At 55.2% G+C, this 13,250-nt stretch overlaps 1 protein-coding gene and 1 long non-coding RNA gene across 2 annotated transcripts; one reads left to right on the plus strand and one right to left on the minus strand.

Annotated features, from left to right (window-relative positions):
* Positions 1 to 976: 976 nt before the first annotated feature.
* Positions 977 to 4,496, minus strand: FEZF1 (FEZ family zinc finger 1). Its single transcript, XM_021294910.2, has 4 exons — positions 3,326 to 4,496; positions 3,019 to 3,153; positions 2,593 to 2,725; positions 977 to 2,004 (listed from the first exon to the last, which is right to left on the minus strand). The coding sequence occupies exons 1-4, from the start codon at positions 4,121 to 4,123 to the stop codon at positions 1,700 to 1,702; spliced, it is 1,371 nt and encodes a 456-aa protein (XP_021150585.2). The 5' UTR covers positions 4,124 to 4,496; the 3' UTR covers positions 977 to 1,699.
* A 163-nt stretch (positions 4,497 to 4,659) lies between these two features.
* LOC135578220 (uncharacterized) lies at positions 4,660 to 10,213 on the plus strand. Its single transcript, XR_010469581.1, has 3 exons — positions 4,660 to 6,487; positions 7,413 to 8,972; positions 9,458 to 10,213. It is a non-coding gene; the product is annotated as an uncharacterized LOC135578220 (long non-coding RNA).
* The last annotated feature ends 3,037 nt before the right edge of the window (positions 10,214 to 13,250 follow it).

Raw genomic sequence — 13,250 nt, forward strand, 5'->3', positions numbered from 1 at the left:
ATCTCCGAAGCGGAGACCCTCTCCGTGGGGGTCCCCACGCCCCTGCACACGCACGGCGTGTCGGTGGGCCGCACTGAGGTCCCTCCACCCGAACCACCAGTGGGGCTCTGGGCTGCTTTTTCCGGGAGCCAGAGGGAAGCGGCGCGGTTCCCCCGGACCCCGATAGGGGCTGAGCCTGCCGATGTGCGCGGGGTCCGGCCGAGCTGGAGGTCGGACCTGTTGCTTTGCTTTGTGGCACTACAATCGTCAATTCGGATTACCTCAGTAATCCAGGATGTGTGAAAGGAGAAAGATTCCCCTCTCCTCTCGGCCACCTTCAAAGGTGGACGGTGACACAAGTGCCGCCGGCTTCAACTTTAAGGCCAGAGCTGCTGCTTGCAAACACCCCTGAGAGAGGCGGCCTGTGGAGGAGGGCGGGAGCGCCGCCTGCAAAGGGATATCCCCCTCCTGGACGTAACGATTTAGGCATAATTACAACCATCGCGTCTTGCTCCATCCCGTATAGCCAAAACCGAGGAGGGGCTGCAGGTGCTGCAAAATCAAGTCACCTGCAGGGACTCCCCGCGGGACCAAATCACCCGTTTGTGAGGGCTCCGCTCCGGAGCAGGCGTGATCGCCAGGTCCCCCGAGAACGGGACAAACCCCCAGCGCCCGCTTCTCCCTGGACGCCGGCGCCCGGCCGGGGGTCGCCGTCCTCGGGCCCTACTCCGGAGAGAACCGCCCGCCCTGCCCCCCACGCCGTTTCCCGGCGCGTCCCCCCTGCCCGAAGGGGACGGCAGCGGGACGTGAGCGGGTACGGTTACTCTTCCCGGGGGGCAGCACCCGTTTTTTCTGGCTGTTTGGGTTACCCCCGGGGGCGTTACAAACCCAGCCTCCCCCTCCCGCCTCTCCTCAGGCGCCCACCGACGAGCGGGCTCCGCTTTCAAGGCTCGGCTTGGCAGAGTCTGCTGAGCAGCTAATAACATAACAACCCGGCTTTGATCAATCCGAACTAATTACCCCTCTTAATTAAAGTCTTTAGTGGTTGTTTCCGTGTTTTGGCAAAGAAGCGGGAGAAGTTTGCCGTTAGCCAGCGCTAGCGCTGCGCTCCCCGCCCGCCCGGCCGAGCCGCAGCCCCCGGGCCGGCAGCACCGACCCCCGCCGCCGCAGTCACTCGTGTTTAAATATTTATTTCCACCAGGTAAACGATTTTTTTTCCCCCCACGTGCAAGAATCAAACCGAAATTCAAATCCGTACATAGAGAGCCAGTTCTGTCCATATAGATATGATATGATATATAGGGTGGAGAGGGAGAGGGGGAAACCAAGAAGGGGGGGGGGGATAGCTAGCAGGCAGCGGAGGCAGGGCAGGATCAGCACAATGGGAATATATATACATCGAAATAATTAAAGTGGTGCAGCGTTCCCTGCTAGGGTAATACAGATCCCAAATAAATACAGCAGAAATTGGCTTGGCGCTTTTTCGTTTTTTAAAAAACTGACCAAAACCAAAAAACAAAAACATCTCTCTGCGTGAGATGCAATGACAGCAGAAAAACAGTCTTAAAAAGAAAACAGGAAAAAAATATATCAGTCCCATAAACGTTAGTGGCCACATAGAGCATAATACACAAAAGCGCTTAAGAGTTGCATGCAAAGAGGCGGGCGGCGGCGGCAGCTCCGCGGCGAGCCGCGCTCCCTCCGCGCTGGCGGCCGCTCCTCACGACTGGAGGGGCGTCGGGCCCTGCAGCAGCGGCCCGGGCGGCGGCGGCTGGTCGAGCCCCCCCAGCTCTGCGGGGGGCCGGGGGAGTCCCAGGGCACTGTCGTGCAGCTTGCGGACGTGCTTCTTGAGGTCAAAGTTCCTGCAGAAGCCTTTGCCGCAGGTGGGGCAGGTGAAGGGCTTCTTGTCGTTATGGGTGTGCATGTGGAAGGTCAGGTTGTACACCTGATGGAAAGCCTTGTTGCAGATATTGCACTTGAACTGCTTTTCCCCGCTGTGAGTCAGCTTGTGGTTTTTGTAATTGCCTGGGAAAGAGACAAGAACGGAAAAGGGACCTGGGGCTGAGAACTAGACGCTTCAAAGAGGAGAAAAAGATTCCCAAATTTTGTCCCACCCCCAGAGCCCGACTTTAGCCGACCTCATAGCGAACACCCGTCTTCTCCCCGTCCTCCCCGCGGCTGTTCCTTTGACAGATGAAAAGGGAATTATCGAATAAATCAAAATGATACCAATTGCAGAAATATAACTCCCTAGTTTAGTCTTCCCAGCCAACGGGGAGAAAAACTAACCAAACTCCAGCACGCGGAGGGGAAAACAGGCGGCAAACTCGTTTGCCAAAATGAGCCCGAAGCTGCGTGTTGCCGTGCGTGTACAGCGGGCGCTGCCCGTGGGAAGGCTGCCCCTGCGCTCCCCCGAAAACGAAAGCTCTGCCCCACTCCGTGAGGCATGCTGTAGGAAATGAGTCGGGGCTAAGGACAGGTAAAATTAACCTAAATCTCTAATAACAGAAATTAAAACCAAAATCAACTTCCCCCCTCCATTGCAAATTGTCACCACACTTGACCTCGCCTGGGGGAGGCCCGGGAAAGGAAGAGAGCGCTGGAGACAGGTACCTTTCTGGTGAAATCCTTTGCCACAAAATTCACAGACAAAAGGTTTGTAACCGGCGTGTATTCGCGTGTGTGTGTTGAGGGTCGAGCTCCGGTTAAAGGCTTTGCCGCACTGGTTGCACTTGTGTGGCTTTTCCTGGAGGGAAACAAACGCCGAGTCACAGCTTGTTGGGCGGTTTGTTGGCTGTTTGTAAGGTTTGTGTGCTGGTTTGCGGGGTTTGTGTGATAGCTGACGGCTCGCCTTCGCCGGGAGCGGGGCACGCCGCGGTTACCCCACCGCGCTTGGGGCAAACAAAATCCCGGGCTCCGGCTCGGCCGACCCCGCACCGCGACGCTGCCTCGGAGCGGCGTGACAGCGCCGGGCTCCCTAAAAGACAGGAGCGAAGGGGTCTCGGGGAAAGATGGAGGGAAGGAAGGATGGAGGCTCACCTGGGTGTGGATGATCTTGTGCCGGCAGAGCGTGCTCGCCTGTCTGAAACCCTTCCCGCAAACTTTGCAAACAAAGGGTCTGGCTCCCGTGTGCACGGGCATATGGCGAGTTAAGTTATAATGTGCATTAAATACCTTGAGAGTGAAATCAGACAAAATAAAATTGCGATTAGAAGACGAGAGCGCCGAGGGGAAGCCGTAGTTTAAAAATCAAGCAAGCAAGCGACCGACAACCCGGCGGACAGACGGACGGGGATAGGAGGCTGGGGAAGCAGGGGAAAGGGAGGCGGGCTGGGGCTCTACTTGCCTTTCCACAAACTTCACACGTGAAAACTTTGGGCTTGCTGCTCGGGGATCCGCGGCTGAACTCCGAGGTCTTGTAGGCGATTTTTTCCGAGAGGATCTGAGCACTCTCTTTCATGTAATGCTGCAGCTGAGCCTGCGATAAGTCCTTGAAGGCCACCCCCGCCGGGTACTTGTCCACGGCCGGCACCACCAGCTTATTCCGCTCCGCCAGGTAAGCCTTGGGCTGCTGGTGCAGAGGAGAGCTGAGGAAATAAGAAGCCACCGGATGGATGTTGACACTGGAGGACGGGTGACAAGGGCTGTCGCCTCGGTTGAAATAGCACAGGGCTCCCATGGCGTGGAAGGAGGAGTGATTGACCACTCGGGGTCTTACCAGTTTGTACTGCTGCAAGGGCAGGGCGTCGCGGGGGAAATCGCCTTTCAAGCTCAGGGCACAGTTCAAGAGATCGCCGCAGCTAAAGGAGGGCGAGGAAGAGGAGTCTAAATGAGCCTTCCTGGGTTCCGCTCCAGCCACCGCCGCTTTGGGCAGGGGGTCGTACGCCACCGGGACAAAGGGGATCATGCAGGGGATGGAGGAGTTGAGGTGCAGCGGGTGCTTGGGGTCGCCTTTGGCCACGGAGCCGTGGAGGAGCTGCGGGACGGGGATGGAGCGGGGCTCTGGCGTCCGCGCCATGATGCGCTCAATGGAGAAGGCGAGGGGCTTGGGCGTGCTGATCATGTTGCTCCTGGCAGACAGGCTTTCTCTGGCCGGAGTTGCCGCTAGGATTTTGGTCGCCGTGTGGTGGCCACTATTGTCCATGGCTGAATTGCATTTGTTCGCCCGGTTTGAGCCGCTTTGGTAGACGCCTCTTTTTTTTTTTTTTTTTTTTTTTTTTTCCTCTGCTCTCCCCTCTCTGTTTCTTTCACTCTCTCTGCCCCTTTTCTTGTTACTGATCTGCAAGGAGGGAGACCAGCATCGCCGCCGCCACCATCACTACAGCCTCCGTCGGCGGAACCAGCCTTCTCAGTCCAGTGGACTCATGCCAGCCCATCACAGTTTACTTTGGCGCACCAATGACTCGGGACAATCGCTACTTATTTCTATCAATAGAAAGTGTTGTGTCAATAACGCAGCCAAGATCTCGCCAATCGTTAACTTCCAAGAGGAGAAGGTAAACTAGATAATTGCTCAATTCGCTTCCAACAGTCAACAGGAAAAGTTTTTTCCCCCCCAGTAAGCGCCTACTTTTCATTGGCGCCCGCGCCTCCCCCGCCCAGGGAAGGAGGTGTCTCTCCCTCCTTCTTGCCTCTCTCCCCTCTGACTCCCTCTCTCTAGCTCTCTCTCTCTCTCTTTTTTTTTTTTTTTTTTATTATTATTATTATTATTTGCAATCTGCTTAACCAGGCTTTAGAGGCCAAGCAAATCCGAGATCAATTTTCTTGTTTGGCTTTAAGTGACATCATCTAAAATCATTGTCCAAGTGCTAAACAGGGATGTGAAACCCAATTCAAGGCCAAGCGCCAGGGTATTTGTCAAACGAGGTGCTGCAGAAGAAGCGGCTGGAGGGGAAGCTGTTTGTTTCCTTGCCATTTTCCAGCCTGAGCTCTCCTTTTGCGTGGGTGTGTGTGTGTGTCTGAGGAAGGGAAAGAGAGAGCTGCTCTGCTCCTGGGTCTGCTCCTGGTCTGCTCACTGCTTTAAAAAACAAGGTCAGGTGGCAGTGAGCTTTTGGAAAACACAGTAAAAAATGATCGGGGAACTTGTGACAGGCAGTCGGCGAGAGCAACACATGCGGATGCGAGACCCTCCCGGGCCAAATCCAACCAGTGCTTGCGAGCAACAGGGTGAATCAAAACCTGGGGTTGAGGAAGAGAAGGAGGTAGGAAGAGGGAGTACCTTTTAAATCTAAAGCATCAAATATACATATACATATATATATAAAGCAACCTGCATATAAACTGGATATAGCGTCCGTGTCCTTAAATAATACATGCACGACACAAATATCGAAAACTGACGATCGGTATAGATATACAAAAAAACGTAGTACACGCACGCTGCTTAAAGATACATATGCACCTAAACAGATGCGCTCCCCATATATTTAGGGAAAGCTTGGCGGCCCCGTTCTGGATGGGTAGCTCCAACGCCCTGGGGGTTTGTACTTACAGCGAAGCAGGGGGTGGAGGAGAAGGACAGAGGTGGGTAAGGCGCTTTCTGTATTTATCCCCCTGTTCCACCACCCGACAGTTTGGTGTCAGAACAAGCTCCCATTCCACCCGTCGGTTTGCGATTCACTTGACTGGTGACTGAGAGGCCGATGCCGAAATCCTCGAGAGCAGCCGAGGGTCCCTCCATCCTCCTCCTGTCCGGGAGGAGGCGGACGGGGGGGCACCGCGGGCAGAGCTGGACACTTCTCCAGCGGAGGGGCTCCCGGGGCGACCTCCACACCCGCGGGTCAGCATTGCCCTTCTCCGAGGCCAGGAATGGGAAGAAGGAGATCCTGGGTCTTGCTATTGGAGAGGTGCCTCCAGCGAGGCAGGGAGGCCCGGCCTCCACTGCTCGGGTACCGCCTGGGAAGCCTGCAAAAAGCTATGTTTCCCCTCACCCCCGGCCCAGGACAACACGCTTGCGGGGAAGCTGGAGCAGGGAGGAAGGCCTGGGGCGCTGGGGAGGGAGGGACGGAGGGAGACATCCTTGTCCTCGGCGCTGTGACCGGGCCGATGCCGCCCTGGGTTACTGCGGCCCGTTTGAGGAGGACAAAGCAGTAGGTGCTGCACGAAGGTAACCCCGCAGCCAGGAGCTCCCGTGCGAGCATCGGGGAGGTGCCGGGGAACAGGGAAGAGATTCCTCCCGGTCCCCGGCACAGGCGTCCGACGGCGGGCGGGCGCCCGGCACCCCGCCCCGCGGGGAATGCGGCTCGCACACCTTGCGACCTCCCTGTCCTCCCCCTTCCCTCGGTCCCCCGGAGTGCAGGCAGGTGACAGGAGCTGGGGCTGACTCCGGGTCGCACATGGATGGACACAGCCGTGGGGACAAGCATGGAGGGGAGGAAGGGCCCGATCCCTGCCGGCCCCGCTGCTTCTCTCCAGCCCTGCTCTCTGCTTTCCCGCGGCCGCTGTGGGGACCGTCGGCCGAGGCGCAGCTGCCACCACCCCCCGGCAGATGGGTCGCGGCTTTAAGACGGTAATTGCTGCCCCGGATCGGGTTGCCGCAGCCGCCCGCCTCTTACCTGCTGCTTCTCGCACCGGCACCGCCAGCCCCTGCTCGGCTGGTGTTACCGGCCGGGCGGTGGCCGCGGGGACCCGGGGGCCGGGCGGGGCAGCTGCCCCAGGCTGCCTGCTTCTCCGGGGTGTCGATATCTCTCGTTGATTTCATGCCTGCCGGAGGAGCATTTCCTCCTTCAGAGCAATTTGCATTTAATTCAATCTAGGCAAATTTCCTCTTGATTGGTGCTGAAGAAGGGAATTATTGTTGAGTGGGTTTTAGAGGCTTCAAATCCCATATACTTAATATGTTAACAGCTTGCTCTTAACCGGTCTTTTTGGGATTGACTTTTTGACATGTGTTTGAAAGTAAAATATGTAGGGTAATTTGAGCAGGGTAAATATCCCAAAGCAGCAATTACAGCGTTGCCATTACAATTATACTGGCTTCCTCAATACTGAGATACACTCTTGAAGAAGCGGGAGCTTGATTATTCGTTACTTCGTTACTGATATGCGTCCGTTTGGCAGCACACACGGAAACATCTCTTCGTGTCTAATTACGAAACAGCAATCAAAAAGCCAGATTTTTTAAAAACTTTTTTTTTGGGGGGGGGGAGGAGGCCGTCATTCCGTTCTCTCCCAGAGATGGAGCCTTGTTAGTGCTGGAGCTGGCCGCACTATAGGTAGACTTACTAAAAATCAATATCTCGATATATTTTTTTAGTCCTGTCCCGAGCTTTGTCTTACGCTTAGACCAACATTTAGCGATGTTACGTATCTGCCGAGCTGCGATTATCCCGTAGTTGTGCCGGTGCAGGGAGGTTTTTTCCGAGGCAGGAAAATATATAGGATCTGAGAGTGGCGAAAAGTAACTTCTTGGCCTTTTATTTTTTTTTTCCCAGGGGGCACCAGAATCTCTCTCCAAGCTGGCAGCACGTACCGAGTCCCGGCAGAAAGGGCCGATAGGGGAAGAAGCCAGCCCGCTGGCCTCCCAGAGTTACAGACCGTCGGAGGAATTAAGGGCAAAAGTTTTGCCTCGAGTTGATTTCGTGTTCTGCCCGGAAAAGCTGCTGTTCTCTTTTTCCCCCTAATCGGTTTTGTGTTTCAATCGCTCCTAAGCTATGTTCTTGATATTGCTCACTTGCGTTATTATTATAACGTATCTCTACATGCACTCGAAATCCGAGTCACTGGCGAATTCATCTCGTCGTCAGGATTACTCCAATCCGATCCCAGAGGCGATTAGAGGGAGGTAAAATACCGCCTAAAGCCTAATCTTTAATTTCTTCCTCCTTAATAAAATGAATAATTCCATTGCGTTTTTAAGTAAAAAATGAATTGAAAAGGATAATAACTCCGCTAACCTTCTGTTGCGTGTATTAATCTTTTCCTGGAAGTGTTTTCCCGCAGCGCTCCTGCTCGAGCCGGCTGCGTCTCACCCGTTGCCCGCTCTCGCGGCTGCGGACGGGCCGGCACCCAGCAGCCGGGCTCCGGGCGGCTTATTCGGGTGAGCTTAATGTGAAGGGACCCGGGACGCTACGGAAAATATTTCTGGTGGCGGCACCAGCGAACCCGGCGGCGCCTGGTCAGAGCCCGATTACTGTTGTTGTTTTTATTGTAATAGTATTTATTGTTAGTGCCACCATCGAAGTTCGGTTCAGAAGCTGGGGTTTGGTTTCACTAAATACCAGTCTTTGCCGTCCCCTCCGAGCCGCCGGCTTTGTGAAGAGGCGATTTATCCCCGACGCAGGACGAAATCTCCGTCCGCTCCTCGGCTCCGCCGCCGTACCCCGTGTCCGACCAGCGCCGCCCCACTCCGCAGCCTGTCGGCCGGCAGACCCTGCCGCAACGAAACGCATTGACCCTAGTTTGTTAAAACCAGAATTAGCCCCTGGCTGCTGGGCTCGCTCTTACTTCCCGCTCGGGGCTTGCTTGTTTGCTGTTTTTTGAAGGGAAGTCAAAATATAAACGGGGGAAAGAGGAGGGGTGGGAAGTAGACCCCGGGATTACCCGAACGGTGCGCCAGTTTATCAGCCGGCTCTGGGGCAGGTCCAGCGCCGCCGTCCTTTTGGGTGGGAGCCGCTGATGCCGCTGCCCGCCTGCCGGGGCCGGGCCGGGGCTCCACGGAGGGAAAGGCGGCATCGGGGCCTCGGCCCACCGGGCAGCAGCCGGGGGCTCTGCTGCTTCAGGAGCGCGGGCAAAGGCGCTTGGGTTCCGCCGGGTTGTTTAAAGTTGTAACACTTCTGTGTTTTCTCGATTGACATTTTATCCGGGGAAAAACTTTCTGTATATGTGCACGTACATTCTGAGACTATGTACTTCCCTTACAGTGAGTGCGTGTTGGCATCGCTCTAGATCTGTTGCTCCGCAAGGAAAAGAATAAAGTATCACTATTTTTAACGGAATCCATCACGAAAGAAAAACAGTTGACACTGACCCGCCAAACACAAGTGATCCCGGAGGTAAAACAAAGTTTGACAGTACGGTACATCTCCTACAGAGCCTTCTAAACTGAAAACCAAACGGGTGAAAATTAAGCCTTTTCACCTATAAAGCCTTTAATCACATACAATCTAAATTACGAGTGACCCTCTAAAGCAGCGCTCCCGGCCCTCCCGTAATTCATGCAAGCGATTTGTCTAAGTGTGCCAGCTACGAACGTGAACTGCAGCAATCACGTCTAATCTAATCAGTCCGCCTGTGAGGGGACCCAGCGGTGTCATCAGCTCCAAAGGGCCCTTGGTGAAAGTGGCTGGGAGGGGCCAGCGGCAGCTGGAGCCATGAATGACACTTTCTCATTTGTTCCTTTCCCAGTTCAACAAATGTTTAGCCCCGTTGCTGCTAAATGAACGCCTCGCGCTCTTTGGCTCGGGGAAGCTATTTATTTTTAAGATTCTTGAATAGGATCAGGAGCAATTAACTTATTTTTGTTTCTATTTTCTCCCAGTGTATTGGGAGCTAACCTGGAGCAAAGCAAAGAGCTGGTCGGCTGCGTGGGCGCCTGTGTGCTGTGTTCCCGGCAGCGGAGTGCTCCGGGCTCGCCCTGACGGCGGGGAGAAGGGGTCCGCCATCAACTGGCTGCCATGCACACAGCCGGGACAAAATCGGGGAGGCGGGGTCCGTTTGGGGGTGCAGCTGCCGAGAGGGAGGGAGAAACCACATGAAAAACGTGAAGACAAGAACAAAAGCAGGAGCCGTCTGGAGAGGGCTCCCCGCCGTCCCCGGCTCGCCCGGCACCCCCGCCCGGTCAAGGACACGGGGGACAAGTCTCTGCAGTCATCGGGAAGCAACAAAACAATATTGACCCAAAGGTCACAAACTTTTTTTTTCTTTTTTTTTTTTTTTTATTTACCCTCAATAAAACAGTCTTTATTCAAACGAAACGCGCTGGGCATCCCAGGCCGGCCGAGGTGTCTCGGCGTGTCCCACAGGGGTCCCAGCTTCCGCCCTTTTCGCACGAAACGACTCAAGCTCCCGCTCGGCGAGAGGACTGTACTGTTGCTGCGTTGTGTCTCCCGCCGTCTGCATGGCGCTCGTTTGCCGTTAGTCCAAAGTTTGATTAACAGCCCCTTCGGAAGGTGCATAACGGGTGCTCTCCGTGCAGGGGGGCTCACCAGCAACCCACCCCACAGCCTTACACCCCTGCCTGGCATTGCCGTGTCCGTCGTGGAGCCGCACTTGCTGCCGAAGCTGAGGTGCCCCCACCGCCCTCCGCGCCGAGAGTTTGGCGTGTCCCAGGAAAGATCTGGCCCCCAACAAGCTTTGAGACACCTGGGGCTTGACCCGTGATACCTTCGGGACCCCAGGAATTGAGTGGGTGCTGTGCTCCCCGGGCTAAGGGGAAAGCTTCCTCTCTTGAGCGTCTCTGATGAGCACCCAGTGCCCCGGGAGCCGCTCGTCCCCTCGCTGTAGCGCTCCCTCCGAAGCTGGGCCGGCTCCTGCCCGCTCTCTGCTCGGGATTTGGTGTAAAGCGCGGCTTGGCTCTAAAAGCAGAGTCTCACCGCTGGTGCGCCTGCAAACGGCACCCAGCGGGAGCCGCGCTGAGCCCGCGGGTGCGACCGGCCACAGGCAGGGCCGTGGTGGGCAGCGGCAGCCGGCGTGGCAATGCAGCGGGGAGCTGCGGGGACTTGCGGGGTTCGGGACAGGCCCTCAGGGGCGACAGAGTGGTGGGGTCGGCTGGAGGTGCGGGACTCGGTGCCCCAAACCCACCCTGCCGCCACAGCGGTTCTCTCGGCCTTGACTTTGCCTTGCCCATCGCCTCCTGGGGCCGGGGGAGAGGGGAACCGGTAGCAGAGATGGGTGAGCTCTTGTCCCGGGCGTCCTGCAGCCCCGACGGCGGACGAGGTGGCGGGGGCAGAGCCGCTTTCCCAACCCCCAACATCGCCCGCGGCGCGGGGCGCGCACTCGTCGTGCTTTCTCCTGGTTTGGCTTCAAAGCCCCTTTTACGCCACAAACATGCAGAGGGGTGAAATACACAAGCCTCCCCCCGCCTCCTCGCTTAGGATTCTCCGCGCCCGCTTAGGAAAAGCGGAGGCCGCGGTGGGGGCGACGGCGGGGGCCGCGCTCGCAGCGCAGCGCCGCGGAGCCTCAGGACCTGTTGGCTGCCTCGCACCAAGAGGCACAGCGAGAGGTGATGCTCGCCTCTCCCCAACGGGCACGCAGCTCCAGGAGTGTGCTGAGGCTTTAAACGCGTAAATTAAAATGTAAAAGCGGACCTTGCTTCCATGTCAGCGGGGTTTTGCCGGGGCTGCTGGCGGCGGCGGTGCCCGGCTCGAAGCTGTCACACAGATACTCACTGGCCTTCTCAAGCTTGGTGTTGGTTCATGGTTTCACAAATCTAGCTGCTAAGAAAACATGTGAATTAATAAGAAATGGAATGACCTTTGGAGTGCTGTCATTTCTATATCTGCCTTCCTGTGATGTCTGCTGTGCTGCCTCTCTAATAATAACTTATCACATACTTTGTGTCTGAGTTAATTTCTCTGAAATCCCGAACATCTTGCAACTTCTTCATGGTTACATCATCCTTTTTTTTTTTTTTTTCTTTTAACCTACTATTTCCTTACTCATCTTGAACTCCCTAACAGACATGTCTTGCAAGTACTGCATGTAGACAAAATTGTACAGCAAAGTGCTCGACGTATGGGTGAACACGTATCACGCATCATGAAATTTGAGTAACTCAGACCCACTTCAATCCACAAAAATTCATAGAGGGTGTTTTTTTTTTTTTTTAAGATGATGTCAGGGCATAGAAATGGTTGGCTGCTCCCTGACACACAGGCAGCTTCAGGGATTCCCCAGGTCAGCAGGGCAGGGCCCCACCAGCTGGGGATGGTCCCACCACGAGGGAACAGGACAGGCCAGGGTAGTATGAGAGCCAGTAGCATCCCGAAGTCCATGTCACTGACACATTTATGATAAACAGGCAGGTCTGAAGCCAATCCATGGGTCAGTGTCTGGATCAACAGGGCCCACAAGCAAGCACAGGCTGGGAATGTAGGTGAGTGAGAAAGCAGCACTTGTACTTCACCTTTGCAGCAGAGACTGGCAGCCCTGGACTGAGCTGTGGGTCACTGAGCAGAAGCTGTGGGTGAGGGTCCCAGGTAAAGCCAGGCAGGACCATGATGGCCTATGACTCCTCTTCAGGCCCTGACAGGTGAAATAGCTATAAACTACTCTGTAATTGTTCAAATCAATACAGAGCATTGTTAGCCTTATCAGGAAACCCTTCTCGGTGTGGGGACAACTTGAGACAGAGGCCAAGTCCACAGGGAAGGTGAAGCTTTTCGCTAACAGGGCTGGGCAGATGGGTTACTGCCAGGTCATCTCTGCTGAAGGAGAGTTGGACACATCACCTCCTGGGCTGTGCTGGTGGCAGCCACGTCTCTTCCAGTGTTTCTAGTTCCCACTACAGGTCACTATACTGTTAGTGACTTGCTGTGGGCAGTGTCCAGTTTTAATATCCCTTCCTACCCTTGTGTCATCTCAGAACCTTAAAAGTCTCCTAATGTCGTCTTCTCAGTAGAGCCCTCCATGGAGCTCTCATGCCCCAGCACCAGGATGCCTCGGCAGGCACTGTAGGGCTGTCACAGTGACACCTGCCTCCTTTACTCTTTTACAACTGGCTCCTCCACAGGCACCTCCACTGGGTTTCAAGGAGGTAAAGATGCTGGGGAAAGGGCAAGCAGGGGGATGTTTGCAGAAACAAACTCCTTCTGGGCCTGACTGGCACTGATCTCTCTGGTTCATTAGGTTTGGCAGCTGGGTGTTACGCTGGGCAGCCTGGCTTACCCCGACCCCACTGCTCCCCACAGCCAGACTGGGGCCGAGGCTGCAGCTCCTGGCCTGGCTGGCCAGGCCTATGGTCTGTTCTTGCAGGGAAACTTAACACCAGGCTCATAAATCCTCAACAGTCCATCAGTGAAGCCCTTCACATGTAACACCGTGGCTCGACAAGGAGCTCAGCAACCTTCCTTCCTTCTTTGCCTGTCATCTGTGTTCTTTCCTATTTTGTCTACACAAACCCAGCTCATAGGAAAACATACAGTGGACACTGTCTGTTCATCTGCCAGTGAAGGGGTTTTGTTTGCTTTCTTTATCAAGGCATCATGTCTTTGGATATTTGTTTGCTATGTGTATCTGCTCTATAAAATATATTTGTTAGAATCATTATATAAACTAAACATAATATTTCAATAAATTTGTTCTCATGAGCAATGATACAATAGTTCAAATGG

This window comes from Columba livia, chromosome 1, assembly GCF_036013475.1.
Source record: "Columba livia isolate bColLiv1 breed racing homer chromosome 1, bColLiv1.pat.W.v2, whole genome shotgun sequence".
In the NCBI taxonomy this organism is placed as follows: domain Eukaryota; kingdom Metazoa; phylum Chordata; class Aves; order Columbiformes; family Columbidae; genus Columba; species Columba livia.

Excerpts from the sequence above, each read along its gene's own strand:
- FEZF1 (XM_021294910.2), bottom strand. The coding sequence starts at position 4,123 with ATGGACAATAGTGGCCACCACACGGCGACCAAAATCCTAGCGGCAACT. Across the intron at positions 2,726-3,018 it reads ACAAGATCATCCACACCCAG|GAAAAGCCACACAAGTGCAA; the intron begins GTGAGCCTCCAT and ends GTTTCCCTCCAG. Across the intron at positions 2,005-2,592 it reads CAAAGGATTTCACCAGAAAG|GCAATTACAAAAACCACAAG; the intron begins GTACCTGTCTCC and ends TCTCTTTCCCAG.